General features: G+C 46.2%; 1 protein-coding gene across 1 annotated transcript in view; it reads left to right on the top strand.

The window, feature by feature from the left end:
- The window catches only part of USF2 (upstream transcription factor 2, c-fos interacting), a 67,561-nt gene extending 56,654 nt beyond the window's left edge, over positions 1-10,907 (top strand). The window contains exons 5-10 of the mRNA XM_082274091.1: positions 1,900-2,053; positions 3,847-3,934; positions 7,844-7,902; positions 7,992-8,086; positions 8,189-8,320; positions 10,364-10,907. Coding sequence (XP_082130217.1) covers positions 1,900-2,053; positions 3,847-3,934; positions 7,844-7,902; positions 7,992-8,086; positions 8,189-8,320; positions 10,364-10,453 — 618 coding nt within the window. The 3' untranslated portion in view covers positions 10,454-10,907. The remainder of the gene's footprint in view (positions 1-1,899; positions 2,054-3,846; positions 3,935-7,843; positions 7,903-7,991; positions 8,087-8,188; positions 8,321-10,363) is intronic.
- Positions 10,908-27,801: the final 16,894 nt, after the last annotated feature.

Below are 27,801 nucleotides of genomic sequence, written 5' to 3'. Positions count from 1 at the left end.
AGGTTACACTCGGAACGCAGCACGGTGATTCTTGTGGCACCGGACTGGCCTCGCCGGTCCTGGTACGCAGACCTCGTGAATCTGGCGGTCGACGCCCCATGGCGTCTGCCTCTTCGGGACGATCTACTGTCTCAAGGACCGATTTACCATCCTGCTTTACAGTCGCTGGCTTTGACGGCCTGGCTGTTGAGACCGAGGTCCTGAAGGAGAAGGGTCTCTCTCCAGAGGTTGTTCATACCTTGATCAACGCGAGGAAGTCTTCCTCGGGAAAGGTTTATTACCGTACTTGGAAGGCCTATTTTGCCTGGTGTGAGTCCAGGGGGTTTTCACCCCGCACGTACTCGGTTTCCCGTGTGCTGTCTTTCCTTCAGACGGGTGTCGATCAGCGTTTGGCGCTGGCTACGATAATGGGTCAGGTGTCTGCGCTGGCCGTTCTGTTTCAACGTCCCGTAGCTTCCAACTCCTTGGTTGGCACTTTTATTCAGGGTGTGCGGCATCTGGTTCCTCCTAGGAGGGATCCCTTGCCCCCTTGGGACTTGAATCTAGTCCTGTCTGTGTTACAACGTGCTCCTTTTGAACAGATCAGGGAGATCTCGTTGTCTATGTTGTCCAAAAAGGTCGCCTTTTTGGTGGCGATCACTTCGGCTCGCAGAGTGTCGGAACTGGCGGCTTTGTCCTGCAAGTCTCCGTACCTGGTTGTTCATTTGGATAAGGTGGTCTTGCGACCTAATCCTTCTTTTCTGCCGAAACGAGTTTCGGAATTCCATCTTAACGAGGATATTGTTTTGCCTTCGTTGTGCACGAAGCCTAAACATCCTAAGGAGGTGAGATTGCATTCTCTGGATGTTGTTCGAGCGATTAGGGTTTACCTTAAATCGACTGAGTCTTTTCGAAAGACGGACTCCTTGTTTGTTCTTCCAGAGGGTCCTCGGAAGGGCATGGCGGCTTCCGCCTCTACCATTGCCAAATGGATCAGGCAGACCATTGAACAGGCTTATGCCTTGCAGGGGAAGGTTCCCCCTGTGCCTGTGAAGGCGCACTCTACTAGATCTCTGAGTACGTCTTGGGCCTGTCGTCATGGGGCTTCTGTAGCCCAGGTGTGTAAGGCGGCGACTTGGTAGACCGTGCACACTTTCACAAAATTCTACAAAGTAGATGTTCAGGCATCGGCGGATGCTTCCTTTGGCCGCAAGGTTCTTAGTGCGGCTGTTCCCTAGGGTCCCTTGTTGGGGACTCCTGGCTGTTGGGATAAGTTTTGTATCCCCTGGTTTTTTGTCTTTTCCTGGGTTGTTGCTCCTGTTGAGCACTTATTTTTGCTGTTGCCCAGCTAGTTCCTTCCTTTGGTAAGGTTCCTTTCTTTGATGTGGAGACTGCGTTGCCTTTCGGCGCGGATGCGTTTCCCACCCCTCATGTTTGCACTGCTTTGGGACGTCCCCATATGTGACGAATATGAAGAGGCGGCGACTGTCGGAGGACGTAAGAGAAAACGGAATTTTTGTAAAATCTTACCTGTAAAATTCCTTTCTCTGAGTCCTCCGACAGTCGCCGCCCCCGCCCCTCTTTTGGGGTTTGAATGTATACTCTACTGCTATTCCACTAAAACTGAGATATGGTTGCAGGAAGTAGGAGGGTATTGACTGAGGGGACCACCCCTTGAGGGTGGGATATGTTAAAGCTTTATTGTTAACATATTCTGTTGCCTAGCTACTCCTTCGGAGCAAAGTCTAATACCCCATATGTGACGAATATGAAGAGGCGGCGACTGTCGGAGGACTCAGAGAAAGGAATTTTACAGGTAAGATTTTACAAAAATTCCGTTTTTACAAACGGGTATAGAATTAGGGCTTTATATTGTATAGTTTGCAGGAAGATAACCCATTTTATCTCTGCCTATCACAGGCCGTCATCCAGAACCCTTTCAGTAATGGCGGAAGTCCTTCAACAGACGCAGTCAGTGGGGAGACGCGGTTTGCATACTTCCCGGCTTCCAACGTGGGTGACACCACTGCAGTATCTGTACAGACAGCTGACCAACAACTGGCCCAGGCTGGAGGTAAGGGAATGTACTTGTCAGATCTTCTGCTCTCTAATCAGAATTTAAATATGACTTTTAATCTTTCTTGTGCATTCAAGCAAAGCTTTGCTTGCTACTGCATGGGAAAGATTTTTTTTTTCAACATTTTGAAGTGCCAGACTGCCCTGAACTGATATTTTACCTATAAGCGGGTGGAGGTGGACTTATTCACCTGCTGACTTTTTATATTTCTTGTGTACATTAGCAGTGAGATCTTCCTGTCAGCATCACTGGTGCATGATATGAACTGGAAGGATCAAAGGTGAAGTGTGACATTTCCTTGCAGTGACCCTGGCAGGTCAGTGGGGATGGGATGCTCAATGCAAAGTGATCCCATCGGGACCTTCTGAAAGGGCATTAGAAATGTTTAGATTAGAGCAGTGTTTCGCAACCTTTTTTCAGTCAAGGCACCCTCTAAAATTATGGACAATCTCAAGGCACCCTCTAAAATTATGATCAATCTCAAGGCACCCTCTAAAATTATGGACAATCTCAAGGCACCCTCTAAAATTATGGACAATCTCAAGGCACCCTCTAAAATTATGATCAATCTCAAGGCACCCTCTAAAATTATGGACAATCTCAAGGCACCCTCTAAAATTATGGACAATCTCAAGGCACCCTCTCAAATTATGGACAATCTCAAGGCACCCTCTAAAATTATGGTCAGCCTCGAGGCACCCAATTCTAAAATGTTAAAAACTATTCTAATAGTTTTATATAATATATCCACATCCACACACGTAGGGCACCCAACGTTGGAGGTGATTTTATTCTTCCATATCCAATACACTTTTGCACACTACTGACTAGTATTCCAGTGTTTCTTGCTCAGTTTTTCTCTATCACTCAGCTAGTGTGACCCCAGCACTGACAGAAGGGCAGGGGAGGGTCATTGGTTGTTAGGACGCTGGCGGCTAGAAAGTCGCAATATTGCACAATGAAAACCTTTGACTTTGTGTAACTAAAAGGCAGCCTTCATCCATCTGCTAGTTTGTATACAATTTTGGGGCAATTTTTAGGCATTTTACCAAGGCATCCCTGAGGAAACCTCAAGGCACCCTGGTTGAAAAACGCTTGATTATAGTGGACCCAAATAAAAATACATTTAGGGTTTCCATATATACAAAATCTAGGGCCTCCTTCACACGGGGAAACTCCATTTTGATCAGCAAGGATATGTCTGCTAATCAGATCAGAGCAGAGCGGGCAGACGGCATGTCTGTGTCTGCTCAGTTTCTGCATAGTGGACATGGACAGAGCCTGCTTTGCTCTATGGGCAATTTAGGTGTAAATGGACTCCGTTCTCACCTGATTGCCCTACGCTACTGTCCACCTAGATAGAGAACGGATGCCTTTTTTTTTTTTTTTTTTTGTGGACTGAATCAGATCAGAGGTAGGCGCCAGTCTATAGGGGATAAATAGACCAGTCCATCAGGTCCACCTAAATAACTGACAGCCATGCCCCTTTGCCTGCTCTTAGTTGCAGATTGACAGCGGCTTCCTTAGAGAGGATCCCTGTCAAAACAGGAGCCTACAGGGCAGCGCCTCAAACTTCTGAGGTTGGGGGAGAAAAGGCGGCCACGCATTTCGGGGGTCCAAGTGCCCCCTTCATCAGGGCTTGATTGACAACAATGTGAATTATTGAATAGACTAGAAGTGAGCTGGAACTTTTTTAATTTTAATTTTTTTTCCATTGTGATTTGCATGCACATCCTTGTCAGCAGCTGGTTTGACAGCAACCAATTAACAATTTTTTGTCTTCCTCTTAGGGCAATTTTATGTCATGATGACCCCTCAAGATGTGATTCCCGCTGGAACACAGAGGACTATAGCGCCACGCACTCATCCCTACTCTCCGTACGTACCAGTAACTGTTTAAGCTGGGATATGTTCCTGAACAATACAATTAATTTCTGGTGGGTTTAGCTCCCCCGTGACCAACACTGTTTTTGATTGTGGAGAAATGTCTACCAGTTGTGCGTTTTTTACCTTCCGCCCTGGTGCCCAGCCTGAGGCCCTTTGGCACATATTAGGAGGCCCTAGGGACCCCTGCTTGCTTGGGGCAGTTGGAAATATTTTTTTTCTTTAGACAGGCAGTGGTTAAATGGTTAATTTGTTTTTATCTCCTCTTTCTGTGCTGTCCACACCTTTCCATAGAAGTCATTTTTAAGGGGCTGTAAGGAGAACAAATGTGGAAGCATTGATTTGTAATGGGGCTGTAATATTCCGGATTTTTAGCTCATGTTAAGTTTATCCACTCCATGACTGCTGCATAAAACGTATCCCCAGTATAGAAAGATGGAAAGGTCCATCCAAGCTGTAAAAGTGATTGGGTGGGTGTAAAGCCACCTGGGTCACATTTACATGACAGCCGATCGCTTGCTTTAAAAAAAAAAAAAAAAAAAAACTACCAGGTCCATGGTTGCAGCTGCAGAAAGAAACACTTACTAACAGGATGCTTTAATACGTACATTGGTCAGCAAATGGTTAATAACTGTATTGGTTCATCTACGACCACAGTGAACAGCCAAATACGTTTTTGGAGCTCAAAGACCTCCTTTGGAGGGGTGATCTTTGAACCTCTGAAACACATTGCCCGTCCCATGTTATCAGTGTCTGTTCACAAATGACATATAAAGTCCAACTATATGTATAAAAAGATCTACTGCGCTTATTGAGTACAAAAAACAACTGCTGGCACTACAATATTGTAAAAAGCAATTGGAAAAAAAATAGAACAGTGCCGGGCTAAAAACATGAAGACTGGTTAGATTGATCTAACATATAAGTGCTACATATAAACAATTCAAAATGTTAATGGTGCAAAATTAATTAAAGTGCATAGTTCGAAACAACTAAATAATTCAGTGTGTTTCCATTTAATGCAATATAAAAGTGCAAGTTGGCCAAATCCGAAATAAAAAAAGTACTATGCACCCAAAATTGATTTTGCACCATTATTTTTATATATATATATATATATATATATATATATATATATATATATATATATATATATATATATAAAATATATATTTTTTTTTTTTTTTAATTGTTTATATATAGCACTTCTATGTTAGATCAATCTAACTAGTCTTCATGTTTTTTTGCGTGGCACTGTTCCACTTTATTTTCCAATATAAAGTCCAACGATGGCATCAATTTAAGGGTCCAAAAACATTTTTTTTTTTTTTTTTTTTTCAAAAGCTTTATTGGAAAAAAGTAAACAGACATGAACAATGTTAATGGCAAAAAATAAAGGCTTGGGTGCTCAGCCTGAAACATAGTGATATACATAAAGGTTTACATCCGTGAATCACCTAAAGTAAATCCTAAAAGAGAAAGAAGACAGTAAACATAGTATCCAACAAGACTTAGTACAGTAAGTGTCGGTTCACACTGATCCGACTCGAAGTCGCCCCGACTTCGGGCGACTAATGAAGTTGCCCGTGCACCGCGACTTCGGCGCGGCTTGCAACGACTTCCCATAATGGAAGTCAATGCAAGTTGCTCCGACTTTGCAAAAAAATAGTGAAGGAACCTTTTTCTAAGTCGGAGCGACTTGAGTCGCTCTGATTAGAACGGTTCCATTGCACAGCAAGAAGCTACTTGTCAGGCGACCAAGTTGCCTGACAAGTCATATCAGTGTGAACTGGCACTAACTGATCGTGCATATGACTATGGCACTTTTCCACTGCAAGTACCGGCTCGGCTCTACTTGGCCCGGTTTGCTTTTCCACTGCTGGTACCGCATGGTACAGAGTTGGAACGGTTCGGTACGGTACGGTATGGTTTGATTTTTCCACTAAACTAGTACTAAAGTTAAGTGGGTAGGATAACAACGTGGTGGGTGGGATTCTATGACCAATCAGTGGCTAGTAGTGACTGCATGCAAAGGATTGTGGGATATGGTACCTCTTGGAACCACAATCGAGGTGGTACTGTTTTTGAGATACTTACTGTTCGGTTCCATGTAGTGGAAAAGCGCCGCCGTACCGTACTGTACCGAACCGTTCCTACACCATACTATGCGGTACCAGCAGTGGAAAAGCACAAAAGCGAGCCGAACCGTTCGGTTCCATGCAGTGGAAAAGCGCCTTATCCAGAACCAGCACCACTTTGGTAATGTCAAATAAACCAAGCCTAAGTAGAAAGCGGTCTAAATGAAAGTACAGTTTGCCCAGCCTAGCAGGTTAGAGCAGTTGTTGATCAGTATGGGGATGATCAGCACACCCCTAGTAGACTGTAAGGTGAGGGTTCAGCGGAGGGATAATAGGTTTCCCCCTTCACACGGGGCAGATCTGTTTGACAGACTCTGCTTGCTTAGCGGGAACCACTCCGCTGATCAGGCAGATGACCGGTTCGTCTTCACTCACTGTGCAGAGACGGACCTGTCAGAATCCCACTCTCCTCTATGGGGAGATCGGATGAAAATGGACTGCCTGTCTATTTTCATCCGATCCGCCAGATGGATGGAAAATAGGACCACTCTCCGTCTGGATTTGGCAGACATAGCAGCAGGTATCTGCTAACATCCACCACTCCATAGGGGTGAAGGGATGGTCCGATTAGGTCTGCCTGAAAAGCTGACAGGCGGACCTGGAAAGAGGGACCTTAAGGTAGTGCAGAAAAGATGTAACCGCTGTACATATGTAGGTCGATGGATGGGGACTCTCTAATACTAAGATGCATTGGGGAGTTAGTTATTGCGGGTTAAATGGGGTGAGGGGTGGCGGAGGAAGCTGGGAAGGGGGAGAGGAAAGGAGATAACAAAAAATGGAAATGAGGAGATGTCAAGGAAAAAAGAAGATGAGAACGAGGAGAGTAAGGGACTGAAAGGGATTGGGAACCTTTCCGCCACCCACAGATATTGAAGCGCCTTTGCAGTGGGTTGATTTAGCAACTGTTGGTAGTCATCAGTAGTTACAAAATGTTGCCCGCAAGACCATGTTTTCCTAAATTTTTCAGGTATCTCCCTGGCTTGGTGTACAAGCTCTTCTATTTTGGCTCTTTTATTTATGCGTCAAAACCAATCTGCTATGGTCGGAGGGGTGGTTATACGCCAGTAGAGAGTCCAGAAACTTTTATTATGTGAATCTTCAAATCGGGGCCCCCTCTTTGAAGGTCTCCCTGTATTTGTGGGGAGCTGCCTCACCACAGCTAATGTGCCTTGCTGCGATCTGACTGGTCTTCTGATCATTTTGAATCCAGCGCCTCTTTTTCTACTTGTTACAGAAATTGGTGAACATTTCTCCTGTATCCTTGCAGTGAAATGCAGCTTATAGGTTGATTAAGGCCACCCATAGAGTGGTCGAAATTCAGTCTGCTCAGCAGGGGAAGGCTGAATTTTGATCCATCTATGAGCAGGCTGGTTGTATGGAAGTTGATTCGTCGATTGACTTCAGTACAACCAGCTTGTCAGTTTTGTTTTTTTCTTTTCTTGTACAATCATTGCTGGTGTCTATTGCTGCTGGTAGGGAAGGCTCCCCGTGCTGCAAGAGGCATTCCCCCATCAACAATGAGTGTGTTTATTGGAAAGTTAAGCAATTTCCTTCAACCCTTGGTTGCATAATGTATGGCCTGCCTTTAGGTGCAGAGTCCTTGTGTTTGTCAGTGGTCACAATACAATGTCATGGTCTCATAGAGCTTACCATTCCTGTTCTCATGTCATTGTGCTGCCATTTTTCACACAGTGTAATCTAATCTTCATGTATCTTATCTAGAATAAAGTAGCCGGTTCATTTTTGTCTGTTTATTCCTTATCAGGAAAATGGATGGAAACAGAACTCCACGTGATGAGAGGCGTCGAGCGCAACACAATGAGGGTAAATGGTTGGCTGTGACATTGCTGGATATGTCTTATGACCTTTTTTTCTGTCTGAGGATTTCAGTTCTGACTATTCTTCCCCCACAGTGGAGAGAAGGCGAAGAGACAAGATTAACAATTGGATTGTCCAGCTGTCCAAAATCATTCCAGATTGCAACACAGAGAGCAGCAAAACGGGAGCAGTAAGACCTGTTCTTTTATAATGTCGGTTTTAGAGAATTGCTTGTTTTGATAAACCTATCAGATCTCAATAACTAAATACTTTACTTATATTTAATTTCCAGCAAAGTAAAGGCGGGATTCTCTCCAAAGCCTGTGACTACATCCGTGAGCTGCGCCAGACTGGCCAGCGTATGCAGGACACCTATAAGGAAGTGGAGAGGCTGCAGATGGACAATGAGCTGTTACGTCAGCAGGTCAGTTAAAATCCCTTGTGGGCAATAGACAATTTGGGGTTGTTCTCAGTTTTTTATTGGGTTAATACATATTCGGGGTGGCCACCTCCTGTTTTAGTAAATCATCCCCTATGTATCTTTTACTCCATTCAGAGGAGAAAGAGAAAACACAGGGGTGGGCTGCACAGTGACTGATTACTAGAGCTACACGATATTGGAAAAAAAGTACATTGTGCTATTTTTTTTTCAACGATGTATATCGCGATATTGAGAGAGCCGTCAATCAGTGTAGCAGCCTTCTTCTGATTGTATACAGGGACAGCCAGGGTTAAGGTTACTGTATGGATGGGATGGAAGTATTGCAGCAGTGCAGCCTTCTTCTGATTGTCATTGCACCATACAGCCAGGGAAGGCCAGGGTTAATGTTATTGTAGGGAACTGGGTGGAATGGGAACTGCAGGTTAAGAAGACACTGACCATGCTTGAGATGCAGTGCTAAGCGGGCAGACTTTTCACATATTATGTGGTTTTGTCCAGTGATATCAAGATTCTGGCAGGATTAATAATAACTCAAATATTATCCTCTGTCCTGAATATGCCTGTACCTTTGACCCCAGAAACCTGTTTGCTGGGTATATTAGATGAAATAACATGGTCTAGATATCACAAGATAATGCTTAGAGAAACGCTGTTTATGGCAAGGAAAACAATCACAGTTAAGTGGATTCAAGTGAAGCCCCCTGCTGTTAAGAACTGAATAAGAGCGGTAAATCAGATTTTACCATTTGAAAAAGTATTGTATATGCATAGAGGATGCTCAACGAAATATAATACAATTTGGGATAATTGGTGTCCATCAACATTAACCAATGGTTTAATATAAGGAGATAACCAAGAGGATATAGAGGGATGCACATAGCATGATGAGGTAATAAATCTATGATTGCAATGGAGCAAGGGGTTGGTTCACACCAGGACAACGGTGATCAATTAAGCTAAATGGATATACATTGGCATAAAGAGATTATGAATACTAAGTAAATAGATAATTATTTGGATATTGTATAATTTTTTACGATTTAATATTGTTTTGTCCCTTTGTTGAAAGGATGTTTGGAATGTTCGGTTTTATGCACATATTGAAATAAAAAGAATTATAAAAAAAAAAAGAAGACACTGACCGTGTGGAAGGCAGAGTCGGGGACTCACAGTGGTGGTAGAACGTAGAAGAACACAGCCTGACTTGACTTCCGTCTCACATGTTCAGTCTGCCGCCCTGCAGCTAGTTCTCTTGACCGAGCGGTGAGCGCGGCACAGCGAACCAATCGCGTCGTGAGCAGCGACACAGCAAACAAATCAGGTGTGCAGACACACGTGATTGGTTAGCTGTGCAGCTGCTCACGGTACGCTGCTCACCGCTCAGTCATGAGTACTAGCTGCAGGCAGGCAGACTGAACGTGTGGGACGGATGTAGGGCTTTGTTCTACTACCTACTACAACCACTGTGAGTCCCGACTTCTGCCTACTATCGTATGTTCGGTGATGTGACTATCGCCCACGCTCGCAGCTCGATAGTCGATATCGCATCAACTATCGTTCAGCCCTACTGATTACTGTGATAGCCAATCAGAGTTGACCGGGAGTCCCAGCTCCTGTTTATTAGTACGGGAGCCCGCTCTCTATGCTGGGAGCCCGCTCTCTATGCTGGGAGCCCGCTCTCTATGCTGGGAGCCCGCTCTCTATGCTGGGAGCCCGCTCTCTATGCTGGGAGCCCGCTCTCTATGCTGGGAGCCCAAACACAGGTACGCATGTATGCAGTCTCACAGATAAAGACCCACTTCTGTGAGGCCGCATATATGCAGAGTTGGCGGGCAGGAGTTGATGTATGTGCACGCCTCTATGCTTTATCCTACTATAGTTAGCCTGCAGTATGTATATACTAGCTGCCTCCGTTGGGTAATTTGCATTGAACTTGCGGAGGTGCTGGTTCCTTTTCTTTAGTGTAAATTTTAAATCTGCACCGTCAGTCACAGCCACTACATTGATATCCTGTAACTTTTCCAGATCGAAGAGCAGAAGAATGAAAACACACTTCTGAGAGCACAGCTGCAGCAGCACAGCATCGAGATCGTGGAAGAGACTCCGAGGTCCTAGATCCGTCACCGAGCCACATAGTGGATTTTTTTTTTTTTTTTATTGTATTTTTTTTCTAGGGATTAAAATTGCCACGGAGAAACTTGTACATTAGCACCCCCCCTCCTTTTACTGTTGCCGCCACCCCCTCCCCTGCCTCTTACCCAGCCTCCCGCTCCCTTTTTAATGTATCGTGTCAAAGATCTTTTTTGTCGATCCTCAAGAAGGACATCTGGGACAAAACGTGGAGGGGGGCGGTGTGAGGGACAAACGTTGGGTCTTCCTTGCAGGAGGCAGAAACCCTCCACTTCCTGGATTAACGAACTCGAGCACCTCGAAGAACGGCCAGGCCTCTTCACTGCCAGCGGGGACCTGAATTTGACACTTTTATTTTGGAAGAATTTTGGAGTTAGAGGGTTAAGAACCGCATTGCATTGCTCTTCTTTTTTTTTTTTTTCTTTTATAAATATATAAATACGAACCTACCTTTAGACTTTTAGCAATGAAAACTTAGATAAAGTAACCTCCTTTCACCCCTTGAACCCTTAACTTTTTTTTTTTTTTTGCTTTCTTTTAAAGAAAAAAAAAAAACAAACAGCAGTTGTGACTGTCTAGCATGTGTGGAAGGATGGAAGAATCACGTGTAGTTTTAGAAAACATTTTGTGGGAATGACTTATTATCGTAAGCTAAGGGCGCATCTGCTGCTAGAGGCACAAGTTATTTGCCTGCGAGCTTTGGAGTTTCATTTTTTTTAAGTTATGTCAACGTCCACTTAAAAACCTGATCATTACCCCCACTCAACCTTCGTGCAGCAACCTAAAACTGCCACAAGGTGGCGATGGAGAGCTATGTATCAAGCAGGTCATGAAAAGCCTATGCATCAATACTGGGTTTGTTTATTTGCTTTCCAGGTCCTGTAAGGATATTCGCTATAAAAGCAATATTTAATCGGATTGCCATCAGGTGTATCTATGCACTTTATTCATCTCTCAGCAGCGTCATTGCGTCATACAGTCCTTTGCCATCTGTGAATAGATTTTTCTTTGAAAATGTCTTTAAACTGAAATCTGGGGTGCTGAAAAAAACGACCCTTTCCAGTGGGGCTTCCCCCACCCCCCCAAAAGGACATGCTCATTGTTGCCTAGGTACCAGGAAAAAAGGATTTCTATTTACTGCATTCTGTGTGCTCTCCCGACACTCTTCTCTTCCCTCCGATGGTCTCAGTTGTAGGTAGGTTCTCAGCATCCTAACTTACAATGCAGGACTGCGGGTCCTCCATTGTACATGATGATGGCAAAGCTGTGATGATTGCCGGACCACCTGGCGAAGAGAAGCAGCGTCAGGGATCTGGTCACATTGCTGGCTAGCACTTAAAGTGGTTGTTAAAGGCTGGACATTTTTTTTTACCTTAATGCATTATTTGCACTAAGGTAAACTGACCCAGCAGCTGTATTGCCCCCCCTCACCCCCTTATACTTACCTTTTTCGATTTAGCGATGTGCCCGTCTGCAGCTGCACTTTCCTCTCACCTAACAGGACATTGAGGCTCCTGTGCCTGTCAATCAAATCCTGTGAGCTCACCTGGTGGCCAGCACTCTCCTCTTCCCCCCAGATGGTCCCAGTTGTGGGTGGGCGCACAACATCCTCACTTGCAATGCAGGACTGCTGGTCCTGCACTGTACGTGATGGTGCCAAAACTGATTGCCGGACCACCCACCAAAAAAAAGCTTAAGGGACCTGGTCACAATCCTGGCTGGTACTTAGTGGTTGTAAAGGAAGGACATTTTTTTTATCTTAATGCATTATATGCATTAAGGTAAAAATAAAATCCTAGCAGCTTTATCACCGCCCCGTTATACTTACCAGAGTCTTTTTTCAATTCAGCACTGTACTCGTTTGCAGCGGCACTTTCCTCTCTCTCGCTTAACAGGACATTGAGGCCATTGGCTCCTGTTGCTGTCAATCAAACCCTGTGCGCTCGCCTAGCAGCCAGCATTCTCCTTCTCCCTCTGATGGTCCCAGTTGTAGGTGGGCTCTCAGCGTCCTCATAACACAGGACTGCTGGTCCTGCATTCTACATGGTGATACCAGAGCTGTGACTGCCCAACCACTCTTTATAGAGAAGCGGCTTCAGGGATCCAGTCACATTAAGAGGTCTTCCTCTTCTCTTTAGAGAGAGGGTCGGAAGTAGCCGGGGGGGAGAGTTAAAGTATATGTAAACCCTCACCTTGTAAAGCAAGCCTTTCTGTTTGACCTCTTCGCATCGGCGGCTCCCAGTGCTTTAAGGCAGTGGTCCTCAACCATGGCCTACAGGGCCCACTAACAGGCCAGGTTTGCAAGATAACTGAAATACATCCCAGGTGATATTATTTGCTGCTCAGTGATTGCAGTACTCTAGTCTGCATCTCCCCAAGGTAATACTTAAAATCTGGCCTGTTAGTGGGTCCTGAGTTGAGGACCACTACTTATGACGCCAGGAGGCAGACGCGGCTTAAGATCACATGACCAACATGATTGGCTGTCACGTGGTCTGATAACTCCCGATCGCAATGAGTGATTGGGAGCTTTCGATTAGGGGACGGTAGCTGTGCGCCCAGGGCGCACGCTGTTAGCACAGGTGTATACACAGTAATTTACCCCTTGGTGCTAAAGACCAAGTGCCAAGAGGTCGCACATTTGCATACAGCTGGCGCCAAGGGATTCAAATAGAAATTAAAAGTAAAACACTTATGTATAGATATAAAAAAAAAAAACATTATACCTTTTTAGGACCACAGTCTCTCTGTTCTCAGCTGCACAAGAGCTGGGGGGGGGGGGGGAAACAGCAGGACACTAATCTGGCCAGTGAATGGCTGAGCATTGGAGGAGAGCAGGCTGAGTACCAAGCGCAGCCAGAAAACTGACCACGTTGTGCTCTCATACCTAGTGTGGTCAGTTTTTAATAGAAATGCCTAGAGACTGGCAGGATCACCAGGGATTTCACACAAAGGAAGCAATACAAAGATAATAGGATACTTTTTCATAAAAGTATATGGTACAGCAGGCACATATCAGGAATATAAAATGTTGGGTTTACATATTTTTGAAGGATAAGGGGAAGTAACGCTGATTTTTAATCGGTACCCTGAGCAAAAAAAATACAAACGGGCGTTTAACCCTTGCCGTGTTTAGGACGCCCCATTGCAAAGGTAGCTTTTTCAATTCCCCGGAGATCAGCTTTCAGTGACTGGTAGTTTGGTACAGATGCCCGCATCCAGGTCTGCTTGCTGCATAGCTCCTTGTAAATGTATAATACTGGCATGTTGTAATGAGTTTTTTTTTTTTTAACTTTGTTTTATTATATTATTATTTCATGCACGGAGCTGGATAAGTGAATTTTGGATCCCTTTGAAAGTTGCTAGCATACAAATTATGTCAATCTCTTATATAAAAAAAAAAAAACCTGTTTGTTATTATTTCCTTTTTTTTTTTTTAAATAGCTGTTTGCTAATTGACAAAACTGTATCATTCCTAAAGAAAATCACTTTGCTCATTAAAGTGTATGTCAGGGCAAAATAAAAACCCCTCATGATCAGTACATCTCTGTAAAACATGCACATTTTTCTCATGTTTTATCCCTTTAAAGTTACTGCAAGCACTGAAAAAAAAATACATGTTAGTTTGTCCGAAATCTAACTTCCTGTTTAGGCTGACGACTGAGTACCGTTGCTACGCTGCCTTGCCTGCTGGACTACAGAACTCCCCCCCCTATCCCCTGCAACTCTCTGTCCCCTTTCTACCTTTATTCAACAGTCTCTTAGAAATCAGTGCTGCTGCTGCCTTAGCTCCCAAAAGCCTGTCCATACTTTGTAAGAGCGGGTCTCTTGGGAGATGTAGATCTGGGTGGGGAGGGGTCCAACAAAGAAAACATGCTCTACTGCAGGGCTTGACAAATTTGCTTTGAATCTAGGAGCCAGCTGAAAACGTTAAGAGCCAGTTTTTTGTAACTAACAAAAGCTTTATTTAGCATTATGACTGAGGTCTAGCACTAAAACTTTGGCACTTTTCCACTGCAAGTACTGGCTTGGCCCGGTTTGCTTTTCCACTGCTGGTACTGCATGGCACGGTGTTGGAACGGTTCGGTACGGTACGGTATGGTTTGCTTTTCCACTAAAGTAGTACCAAAGTTAAGTGGGTGGGATAACAACGGGGTGGGTGGGATTCTCTGACCAATCAGTGGCTAGTAGTGATGGCATGCAAAGGATTGTGGAATATGGTACCTCTTGGAACCACAATCGAGGTGGTACTGTTTTTGAGAGCCGTACCATTCGGTTCCTTGCAGTGAAAAAGCGCCGCCGTACTGTTCCTACACCGTACCATGCGGTACCAGCAGTGGAAAAGCAAGCCGAACCGTTCGGTTCCATGCAGTGAAAAATCGCCACCGTACCGATCCGTTCCTACACCATACCATGCGGTACCAGCAGTGGAAAAGAACAAAAACGAGCCGAACCGTTCGGTTCCATGCAGTGGAAAAGCGCCATTATTCCGGCATGCATGGCGATATTTAACATGTCTAGTGGCGCTTTTCCACTGCATGGAACCGAACGGTTCGGCTCGCTTTTGTGCTTTTCCACTGCTGGTACCACATGGTACGGTGTAGGAACGGTTCGGTACGGTACGGCGGTGCTTTTTCACTGCATGGAACTGAACGGTACAGCTCTCAAAAACAGTACCACCTCGATTGTGGTTCCAAGACGTACCATATCCCACAATCCTTTGCATGCAGTCACTACTAGACACTGATTGGTCAGAGAATCGTTATCCCACCCACTTAACTTTAGTACTACTTTAGTGGAAAAGCAAACCGTACCGAACCGTTCCAACACCGTACCATGCGGTTCCAGCAGTGGAAAAGCAAACCGGGCCAAGCAGGGCCGAGTAGAGCCGAGCCGGTACTTCCAGTGGAAAAGTGCCATAGCAATCGACGTTTTCAGGCATAGGTGCCCTGATGCATGTGATTACATTTGTACATGCATAAATATGTGGGGGGTGTTATGTCATTGGGTGTAACTTTTTTTTTTTAATTCAAATTTATTTTTTATTTTTTTTATTACAGTGTAGCTAAAGGCAAAACTTTGTTTTGGATGGATAGCAGTGGGATTAGAACACCTGTCAGGATTTATTGCTGTCTTAAGTAGTTTCATCCTCTCTATTTACCCTGTTTACCTTTTATATTGAAAGTGAAACTAAAAGAAAAACCCAAATTTTGGGTTGTCCCCAGAAATCTTCCAATGGGGACACTAGTTCTGGTAACTTAGGGGTCTCCGAGGATCCCTTGATTTGCAGAGATTTCCTCTCGCTTCCTGTTTGGCTATGGGACAGGAACTGAAGGGAAATCTCCACAATGGGACACAGAGGGCGAAATAAAAATCTGACAGGGGCTATAACCCTCTTTTTCTCTATTCAAAATGAAAAAAATACGTTTTGCCTGGAGTTCTACTTCCCCCCCCCCCCCCCCCCCAATAGCATAGGGCAGTGGTCCTCAACCCTTGTCCTCAGGGCCCACTAACTGGCCAGATTTGCAAGATAACTGAAATGCATCACAGGTGATACAATTTGCTGCTCAGTGATTGCAGTACTCTAGTCTGCATCTCCCCAAGGTAATAATTAAAATCTGACCTGTTAGTGGGCCCTGAGGACCGGAGTTGAGGACCACTGGCATAGGGGACAAAAAGCCTCATGTGATGATTTTTTTGGTGACAGGTTCTCTTTAATGAGACATCAGGGGTCTAAAAGACCCTGGATGTCTCCTCTGTGGGCCAATGAATGTAATGCAATGCACATTGCACTGCCTTAATGGCCAGCAAACTGTCAATGGGGACCCGGAAGTGACATCATACAGTTCACTTCTGGGTCAGCAACAAGAAAGGGAGGAGAGCGGATGCGTGTCCACTCTCCTTCCTTCCCTCTACCCAGTTGCACCTCCTACGCCGGTCCCAGCCTGCTAATGGGCAAGCAGAGCCTGGGATACATAGTAAGGGGGGGCGCGGCCGCAGGGTTCGTGTGAAAGCATTCGGACGGCAGTGCAGCCACCTGAATGCTTCCATCTAACAAATGAACTCTGCTGCTTGCCCGCAGCAGGGCAAAAAAAAATGCTACCTGTCCGAAACTACATGTCCTGGGCGTCAGGCGATATGAATTATGCATCTCTGCACCTGGTGCCAACAGTGAATGGCCTGACAAAAGCCCAAGCGTCAGAATGCAATTTCTAGTCGCCATGGCAATCTGGCGCCTGGGATCTGTCAAGCCCTACTTTCCTGCAAACTACCTGGGAGACTGGGAACCGGTGCTCTGGCCCAAATGCCTTTTTAGAATGTGGAAATAATAAGTAACCTCCATTGCATCAATTCTTTGTTGGCTACATGGCAGGATAAAGCAGTAAACCACTAACGCATTTCGGCTGAAGCCTTACAGCATGAGTGCTATGAGTAAGGCTTTGGTCGAAACACGCTAGCGTGTTGCTGTTGTATCCTGCCATGTTACCAATAAAGATTTGATGCAATGGATATTACGGGGTAGCTGGCTTGATTGTGTGAGAAGATCTTTTGAGGTGTGCTTACGTGAATTGGGTACTAACCTCCCCAGAAGTACGCGTGCAAGAATTGTACACACTTGTAAGGGAAAAAAAAAAAAAATCTGTTTCTTGCTAAAGTAACGAGATAATAGAAGGGGGAAAATATAATGCTAGGACATAATCTGGAGAGGGAGGTTGTGGGGCTGGGGTTCTATTTGCATAAAGCCTTAACATACACTTTAAGGGCAAAGTGACCTGTTCTTTAACTTGCAAAGGCTCCCCTGCTACTCTCTTCCTATATTAGAGCTTTGGGTGCAGTTCCTGTGTCAGAGCTTACACAGGGTCACTGACCCACTCCCCTCAGCCATGTAGCATAGTTCAAGTCTTGAGCACTGCATCCTGGGAGAAAGGGGTAAAGGTCACATGCATCCCCTTATCTGGTAGTATTGGGTGTTTCTGGGGGCTCACACAGATGGAAAGAGCAGTGTTGGTGTGTATTTTTGAGGCTGGGAGGGTGAATAGGCAAATGGCTATAGGGTGGCCATTTCCTCGGAGTCCGCGATCGCTGGACAGCAGGGAGCAGCTAGGCCTTTACTCTAGTGAATGACCCAGGTACTTCCTCTTCTGCGAAGATCGTTTTTCTACACAGCAGACCGATCCTTTCTCCTCCATATCGAGTGGTGGTATGTCTGTTGGGGTCCCTGTAGGTCTTCCTCGCTCACCCTGATATCGGCAGTGATAGTGGCTTGGACTTGTAGTACCGGTGGTGCAATGGTGTGTTTTTTTGCAGTTTTCTTAAAGTGAGTCTGTGTTATTCCAGGGTTTATATAAAGTCCCAGGAACAAATTTCACCTATAGATCCCCTCCTTGCAGTTGCGGGGACCTCCGTGTCGCAACCCCTGTCTTCCTTAATGGCAGTTTTGGAAAATCTGGTGTCAAAGGTGGATTTGGTTTTTAAAAAATGCCACTAGGAAAAAGCGCCCTATGCCCTCCCCTGCCTCTCCTGTATCCTCAGATAGTGAGGTAGATATGGCTACCACGGATGCATGCCACCCTGAGGGTTCTGCGTCATTGAACTCGGATGGCGAGGTAGACCTATCCTCATCTGCAGCGGCACTGGAAAAGGTGCTGGTGGAGGCACTTTTAGTGTCAGTGCGGAAAACTCTAAAAATGGCGGATGATTCTGCAGTGTCAGGTACGCAGGCGTCTTTTGGCACCCGCAAATCCCAGAAGTCGGCCAAGGTTTTGCCCTTGTCCGGAACTTTTTGACAAAATTGTAAATGAACAGTGGGGGTGTTTCAAACAGATGTTGGTGGTGCCGAAGCTTATTAAAAAGCGCTACCCATTCGTGGACACAGTATCCGCAAGATGGACTGTACCACCGAAGGTGGACCATCCAGTTTCCAGACTGAACAAATCTACTGTGGTCCCGGTGAAGGAGTCCCCAATTTTTACAGACCCCGTGGATAGACGGATTGAGTCTCTGTCCTGCCACCGATTTTTGTGACCACTCTGGTGTCCCAGACCATAACGAAATGGGCAAAGTTACTAAAAAGTGACCTAAAAACAGAACAGTTCTCTCTGGGCCTGACAGAGTTAACGGACCAAATGGTCCAAGCCCTACTACTTATATGTGATGCATCGCTAAATGCGGCCCCCCTTGTAGCTAGAGTGTCCATAGTGGGGGTAGCTGTTAGACGCATGGTGTGGCTAAAAAGCTGGCCTGCGGATCAGGCTTCACAAAAGGCTCTATAAGATCTCCCCGTTACAGGAGAATTAATCAAAGGACTCACAGGCGGGAAGAGTACTCTTCTTCCTCAAACTGGCAAGGGAAAGTCACCTCATAATAGACGGAGGCCTTATTTTACTGCCCACAGTGGGCCCTTTCATGCCTCCGGCATGCAAGAAAAAGGATCTAAGCCAATTAGGTCTTCTGGGGGTTCCAAGAAGACATGGTCGGGTAAGCCGAGAGCAGACCTGCAGACAAATCCCCATCTGCATGAAGGGATGCCCTCACCCATATCTGTGGTGGGGGGGGGTCGTCTTTGTTTCTTTCCGGAACCATGGACTTCCTTGATTTCTCCAGATTGGTTAAGGGATCTATGAGAGGCGGCACAAGATCTGCTGTCGCATGGGATGATTGTGCCGGTTCCCTCTCGGGAATGCTTTCAGGTGTTTTATTCAAACCTGTTCACTGTGCCCAGAAAAGAAGGCAAAGTGCATCCAATCCTGGACCTCAAGGCTCTGAACTGCTTTGTGTGGGTACAGAAGTTTCAAAAAGAGGCAATGGTAGTGGTGTCCCTACACCAAGGAGACTTTTTGGCCTCCATCGACATCAAGGACGCATATCTACACATATCCCTATTTATGCTGGACACCAGCATTTTTTATCGGGACTGCGACATTACGGTGGATAGATCGGACACCTAACTGACATTTTTTACAATTGGGGGGGGGGGGGGGGCAGTGACATTACTACAGTAATTAGTGCTAAAACTATGCACTGTTACTGTACTAATGACACTGGCAGGAAAGGGGTTAACGCCAGTGACGACCAAAGGGTTAAATGTGTCCCTAGGGGTACTTTCTAACTGTGGGGGTTGTTTGGGCTTGCTGAATAAACACAGAGACCTGTGTTCCTAAAAAGGAGAAACACCGGTTCCCTGTGTTCATAACCGACAGAACAGTGGTCTGCCGTGTTTACAATGGCAGACCGCCATTCTGTCTCCACGGGGAGCGGAGCGTACGTGGCCGCTGGACCCAATGATTATCCCCCCCCCCCCCCCCCCCAGCGGTCCCGCGAAGAGACGTACAGGTATGTCATTTCGCGGGACAGAACTGACCTGCCGCACTAAAACTACGACGGCTGGTCGGCAAACGGGTAAACAAACTTTGCAGCAGAATCCTACCCTCTTTCTGTTCTGAAGGAATAGCTGTTTGTTTGACCAACTCCTTTCATGACTAATCTTGGAACAAGACCGTCTGGGTCATAATAACTACCTGCTGCTCTCTGTGTCCAGTTAAGAAAAGTTGCAGGCACTGCATCCCTTTAGAAGTAATTAACCCTTAGTTTAAAGCGGTTGTAAACCCTGGTTAAAAAAAAAAAACCTGCAAGACAAAGGCATAATGGGCTAGTATGCATCGCATACTAGCCCATTATGTGTAACTTACCTTAGAACGAAGCCCCGACACGGACCCCGGGACATCGCAGTGGGCGCTGCCATGATCCCTCGCCGTCTCTTCCGGGTTCGGCGGCTCCGGCGCGGTGATTGGCCGGAAGAGACGGCTCCGGCGCAATGATTGGCCGGAGCCGCGATGACGTCACTCCCGCGCATGCGCGCGGGAGTGATTTTTCCGGCAAGCTCCCGGCAAATTAATTGAAGGTCCCCTCGGACCTTCAGAGCGCATGCGCTGCTCGCGAGAGCGGCTGCATGCACTGTAAATATCTCCTAAACCATGCTGGTTTAGGAGATATTATTTGTACCTACAGGTAAGCCTTATTTATAGGCTTACCTGTAGGTAAAAGTGTCAAAAAGCGGGATACTACCGCTTTAATGGACTCGCCGCACTTAACCCAAGGCATCCCATTCAGGCTATAAGGGAGGTCTATGCTCCGTTAAGCCCAGAAAGTCCATGTATATATTGAAGCTGGCACTCAACCAAAACCTTGTGGTAAAATGTATCTTTATTTGCAATCAGGGTAAAAATCCCTACCAATGCATTGGTGCTACACTTGACGGCTTGCTTGCATGGAATCCTGCCCCGGCGTCACTGTGCTCTTGTCAGCAGCTGTGGTGTGGACTGGATTGGGAACTGAGGACTTTTACTTGGGTTTGTTTAATGCTTAAAGTCGAGTTCCGGCCACAAAATTGATAAAATCGATTTTGGGCCATCCACTTGCTAAGGGGAACCTGAAAGAGAAATGGATAGTGCCGATTGTTTTTTTTTTTTTTTGGTCACTTACCTTATTATAGAAGAAAATATACTCACCTTCCTTCCACTTCCTCCCTCTGCGGCACGCGCCGTCACTTCTGGTTTGCAATCATTCCTGGGAGCTGAGCGTCATCGCTCCCAGGAATCAATGCACCGGCACCGGCCCCGCTCGTCACTTCCGGTGCAGGCGCGGCATTCACTGCCAAACAGCTTCTGGGCATGATTAGATCCAGAGGCTCTAATAGGCTTCAAAAAAGGGTGGGCTCGGGGCGCGGAGCACCCAGTTGTGTGACAAATAGCGAATGGATATTCGCTATTGCCACACTGATTCTCCTCCCGGCCAATCAGGAAGTGGGTCCTGAGACCTGTTTCCAGATTGGCCGAAAGGAGAAGGCATGCTATTGGTCAAGAAGGGGGGAGGAGACAGCTGCCCAGAAGGGACATGATGGAGCCTGAGGGGGAAGCCGCCGCCTATCAGTTCGGAGGAACGAGGTAAGTAAACTGACCGGGGGGGAGATGTGATGGTGCAGGCTTGAGTGATATGGAGGGGGGGGGGGTGTCCGTGTTCAGGTGAAGTCCAAAGAATTGTCTGTAGACCTCCAAAACAGGATTGCATCGAGGCAAAGATCTGGGGCAGGGTACAGAAACATTTCTGCAGCATTGAAGGTATGCAAAGACATTTTAGACTAGGCTTTCTCAACCTATTTACCCCCAGGGTAACCCCTAAATAGTTTTCAGGTCTTGGAAAACCCTTACTCATACCATTTCATTGGGGGTCAATGGCAAAAATGTCCCCTAAATCAGTGGTCAATAGAAAGAATGCAACCCTTACTGTAATGGTCAAAATGCCACCCTTATAGACAACTAAAAAGATAATAGGGGTCATGCTAATGGCTTTGCCAAGTGGCATTGGTCCTGGAACTATGCAGGTATCATCTAAACGAAGGTCAATCACTCACAGGAACCCTATCAACTTCTGGAGGAGCCCGAGGGTTTCATGGAACCCTATTGCTTTCTGTATCTGGTCCACAGGCTGCACAGTCTTCTGCTCCACTTTTAGTCAAAGAACCCTGGTTGAGAATGAGTAGTTTAGATAATTTTCCTCTTCCAACTTTTTGGTTAAGACCCTTTTCCTTGTGCCTCCATGGCAGCATACCAGTGATAGAGCTCCGCCTCTACTCCGTCTTTAGGACTAGTGAATAGCATAAAAGAAAGACGCCCCCTACTCCCAGCATTCACTTATTTGGCATTACCCACCCTTGTTATGCTAGTTATTTATCATTGGTATGCTGCCATGGAGGCACCAGGAAAATGAAAAATTGTATCATACTTACCGTAATTTTCTTTTCCTGGTGCCTATCCATGGCAGCATACGCTCCCTCCCTCGGTATTCTATATTACAGGAGAATGCTGGCAGTAGGGGGCATCTTTCTTTTATGCTATTCACTAGTCCTGAAGACGGAGTAGAGGCGGAGCTCTATCACTAGTATGCTGACATGGATAGGCACAGGAAAGGAAAATTACGGTAAGTATGATACAATTTTCCGTTTTTTGTTCCAGTATGGCTGCCCCCTCTACACAAACCCAGCTCCATAAAAGAATGGTTTGATGTGGAGGAACTCGAGTATCCTGCACAGAGCCCTGACTTCAACCCTATTGAACACCTTTGAAACCAACTGGAACACCAAATATGAGCCAGGTCTTATCCAACATCAATATATGACCTTACAAATGCAGTTTTGGCTGGATAGAAACATATTTCCCCAGATGCACTCCAGACTCATGACCCCATTGTATTTGGTAATACTGCCCAACACACACAACGGTGGGGGGGGGGGGGGTGACTTTAGGCCATGGTATGTATATACCCCCTGTGGGGCTGTTTTTGCAGCTTATGGGTGGAGGGCAATAAAGCTCAGCTCAACTGCCTATTTTTCACCACCCTCCACCTTTAGGAGCTGGCTGGGATACTTTTTAGTTTTTGGACACTTAGGGGAACTTTGTTTTAGTGCCCAAATCCACACTGCATTAGTCTCAGGTTCCCAACGAACACAAAAAGATTTCCCAAGCTTTAAACATCCCAAGGAGCACTGTGCAAGCGATAATATTGAAATGGAAGGAGTATCAGACCACTGCAAATCTACGAAGACCTGGCCGTCCCTCTAAACTTTCAGCTCATACAAGGAGAAGACTGATCAGAGATGCAGCCAAGAGGCCCATGATCACTCTGGATGAACTGCAGAGATCTACAGCTGAGGTGGGAGACTCTGTCCATAGGACAACAATCAGTCGTATACTGCACAAATCTGGCCTTTATGGAAGAGTGGCAAGAAGAAAGCCATTTCTTAAAGATATCCATAAAAAGTGTCGTTTAAAGTTTGCCACAAGCCACCTGGGAGACACACCAAACATGTGGAAGAAGGTGCTCTGGTCAGATGAAACCAAAATTGAACTTTTTGCCAACAATGCAAAACGTTATGTTTGGCATAAAAGCAACACAGCTCATCACCCTGAACACACCATCCCCACTGTCAAACATGGTGGTGGCAGCATCATGGTTTGGGCCTGCTTTTCTTCAGCAGGGACAGGGAAGATGGTTAAAATTGATGGGAAGATGGATGGAGCCAAATACAGGACCATTCTGGAAGAAAACCTGATGGAGTCTGCAAAAGACCTGAGACTGGGACGGAGATTTGTCTTCCAACAAGACAATGATCCAAAACATAAAGCAAAATCTACAATGGAATGGTTCACAAATAAACATATCCAGGTGTTAGAATGGCCAAGTCAAAGTCCAGACCTGAATCCAATCGAGAATCTGTGGAAAGAACTGAAAACTGCTGTTCACAAACGCTCTCCATCCAACCTCACTGAGCTCGAGCTGTTTTGCAAGGAGGAATGGGCAAAAATTTCAGTCTCTCAATGTGAAAAACTGATCGAGACATACCCCAAGTGACTTACAGCTGTAATCGCAGCAAAAGGTGGCGCTACAAAGTATTAACTTAAGGGGGCTGAATAATTTTGCACGCCCAATTTTTCTGTTTTTTATTTGTTAAATAAGTTTGAAATATCCAATAAAATTCGTTCCAGTTCATGATTGTGTCCCACTTGTTGATTCTTCACAAAAAATTACAGTTTTATATCTTTATGTTTGAAGCCTGAAATGTGGCAAAAGGTCGCAAAGTTCGTGGGGGCCGAATACTTTCGCAAGGCACTGTATATACCCCCTGTATGGCTGTATTTGCAGCTTATGGGTGGGGGGCAATAAAGCTCAGCTCAACTGCCTATTTTTCACCACCTTCCACTTTTAGGAGCTGGCCGGGATAGTTTTTTGTTTTTGGATACTTAGGGGAACTTTGTTTTGGTGCCCAAATCCACACAGCATTCGTCTCAGGTTCCCGGAGTCTACAAACCAAGAAAAAGGTGTCAAAGAGCAAATAGTTTTATTGACATTTATCTTATCTTTAGAGTATTACACATTTTATAGGAGAGAATATATATTTTTAGAGATTTATATCTCAGAACAAGTAGGGGAGCAGCTGATGAGTAAAGGGGTGGCATTTGGCATCTATGACCATGTATAGTCAAGGTGAGATTATGAAATGTGTTGTAGAAGCCGGCCACCTCTGCTCTGTCCAGTCCGGCTGACGCCCAGCTCCCTCCTGGCGCCGCGCTGCTGTTTGCAAAGCGTGTACTTTAACTCCCTGGCCCCTTTCTATGTCACAATCTGGGTGAGGGCTCCAGTAATCTCACAGACAGCGCTCTCCTCCATAACATTCCCAGCAGACCCCCCTCCCTGGTTCCAGGATTTGGAAGGCTTTATGAAAACACCTGAATGTCCTCGAATCTATTCATTGACCGAAAAAGGATTCCGGCAACAAATGGTCATGTGCTGCAAGGACAGGCAGTGCTCCATTTTTCTTAGGCATGCTTGGGGCTTGAACACTTTTCAGACAGCATATTCCTGGGGGGTTATCTAGTACCCCCCTCCCCCCCCCACCCACCCACCCACCAACCAACCAACCAACCAACCAACCAACCAAAAAATTCACAAACTGCTTGAAAGTGTTTGATTCTCAGTAAACATCCTCTTATGAAGTTGAATCTGCTTATTTTTTGCCATCGCTGGTGCCCCCCACCTTCCCCATCAACATGCTAATGACGTTTTTAAAATAACACCTTCCTGTTTTTATTATATACCTTATTTTAGACCCCGTGATGTCTTTGCGGAGTCTCTGTGCTTCTCTAAGCAGTGCAGGTGTTCTGCCGAAAACTCCAACTTGCCGAGATCTCCAACCACGTTATTTCCGGTGACTGTACACCCGGAATAATTGGAGATTTCGGCCACTTGGTGTTTTCATAGAACACCGGCAACCTTTACACTCCGGTAGATGCTATAATTAGTGCAGATTGTTAGTCCGCCCGCTAGTTGTCGCCGCCTTGGAGGCGGCCATGTTTCTGGTTACTAGCGGGCACATTGTTAGTCCGCCCGCTAGTTGTCGCCGCCTTGGAGGCGGCCATGTTTCTAGTTACTAGCGGCAGATTGTTAGTCCGCCCGCTAGTTGTCGCCGCCTTGGAGGCGGCCATGTTTCTGGTTACTAGCGGGCAGATTGTTAGTCCGCCTGCTAGTTGTTGGCGCCTTGGAGGCCGCCATGTTTCTGGTTACTAGTGGGCACATTGTTAGTCCGCCCGCTAGTTGTCACTGCCTTGGAGGCGGCCATGTTTCTGGTTACTAGCAGGCAGATTATTAGTCCGCCCGCTAGTTGTCGCCACCTTGGAGGCGGCCATGTTTCTGGTTACTAGCGCGCAGATTTAGTCCGCCCGCTAGTTGTCGCCGCCTTGGAGGCCGCCATGTTTCTGGTTACTAGCGGGCAGATTGTTAGTCCGCCCGCTAGTTGTCGCTGCCTTGGAGGCGGCCATGTTTCTGGTTACTAACAAGCAGAGTGTTAGCGGACTAACAATCTGCACTAATTATAGCATCTACTGGAGTGTAAAGGCTGCCGGTGTTCTGTGAAAACACCAATAGGTGGAAATCTCCAATTATTCCTGGTGTACAGTCACCGGAAGTAACATAGTTGGAGATCTCAGCAAGTCGGAGTTTTCGGCAGAACACCGGCAGAATGTGTCTGGTGGGAGGGGCCGGCGGAGTGCTGTCTATAGTTTCCTGGAAACGTCACAGCGCCCTGCCCCAGTACCCCTCGCAAGAGCCCTCACCGACCGTTGGGGCAAACAGTGTGTTGAGGAGACTATGATTGAAGGAACTGAAATCCAATGAATGAAAGGGATGGACCAGAGACAGTCAGGCTGGGGAGGAAAGGGCTGGATCAGGGAGTCTCCAAGCTATTCTGTACAAGGGCCACATCGTATAGTTTACACACTGAAAAAATGGTCTCCATTAGATTCCCACCTTACTTCAGTCTAACTATATGCTCAGGTCCTCATCAGAGTACCCCATATGTTAGTGTCCCAATCAGAATCCTTCTTACATCATTGTCCCCATCAGAGTCTCCCTCCTACATCATTGTCCCCATCAGAGTCCCCTCTTACATCATTGTCCCCATCAGAGTCCCCATCAGAGTCCCCTCTTACATCCTTTTCCCCATCAGAGTCCCCACTTACATCATTGTCACCATCAGAGTCCCCACTTACGTCATTGTCCCCATCAGAATCCTCCTTACATCAGTGTCCCCATCAGAATCCTCCTTACATCAGTGTCCCCATCAGAATCCTCCTTACATCAGTGTACCCATCAGAATCCTCCTCTTTCATCAGTGCCCCCCTCTATCATCAGTGTCCTTATCAGTGCCCACCTCTTACATCAATGTCTTTATCCAAATCCCCCTTGCATTACAGTCTTCTCTTTCATCAGGGTCCCTATCAGTGTCCCCTCTTACATCATTGTCCCCCATCAGAGTCCCCACTTACGTCATTGTCCCCATCAGAATCCTCTTCTTATATCAGTGTCCCCATCAGGATCCTCCTCTTACATCTGTGCCCCCCTCTTACATCATTTTCCCCAGCAGAATCCTCCTCTTATATTAGTAACCCTATCCATATCCCCCTTGCATCATAGTCTTCTCTTTCATCATTGTTCCTACCAAAGTCCCCTCTAACATCATTGTCCCCATCAGAGTCCCCTCTTACATCATTGTCCCCATCAGTGCCCCCCACTTACATCAGTGCCCCCCCCCCCTTTTACATCAGTGTCCCCATCAGGATCCTCCTCTTACATCAGTGTCTTCTTCAGAGTCTCCCTCTTAAATCAGTGTCCCCATCAATGCCCCCCCCCCCCTCTTACATCTGTGCCCCCCTCTTACATCATTCTCTCCTTCAGAGTCCCCTCTTACATCATTGTCCCCATCAATGCCCCCCTCTTACATCAGTGCCCCCCTCTTACATCAGTGTCCCCATCAGAGATTCCCTCTAACATCACTGTCACCATGAGAGTCTCCCTCTTACATCAGTGTCCCCATCAGAGTCTCCCTCTTACATCAGTGTCCCCATCAGAGTCCCCTCTTACATCAGTATCCTCCTCTTACATCAGTGTCTTCTTCAGAGTCTCCCTCTTACATCAGTGTCCCCATCAGAGTCTCCCTCTTACATCGGTGTCCCTATCAGAGTCTCCCTCTTACATCAGTGTCCCCATCAGAGTCCCCTCTTACATCAGTGTTCCTATCTGAATCCCCCTTGCATCACACTCTACTCTTTTATCAGGGTTCCCATCAGAGCCCCCCAGCACCTGAGTTGGTTCCGCAGAAGCAGCTGATTTTCATATGCCGTTTTAACCCTTTTTTACGTCACTTCTGGTTCCTGGTGTCAGCCATACTGGATGGAAAAGAAACCGATGGAGTGGTGTTTGCGCTCCATTAGTGTCAATGGATG

This window comes from Pelophylax lessonae, assembly GCF_965119305.1.
Source record: "Pelophylax lessonae genome assembly, chromosome: 12".
Classification (NCBI taxonomy): domain Eukaryota; kingdom Metazoa; phylum Chordata; class Amphibia; order Anura; family Ranidae; genus Pelophylax; species Pelophylax lessonae.
Note: the sequence above shows the minus strand (reverse complement) of the source record. Positions and strands in the feature narration are given on the sequence as shown.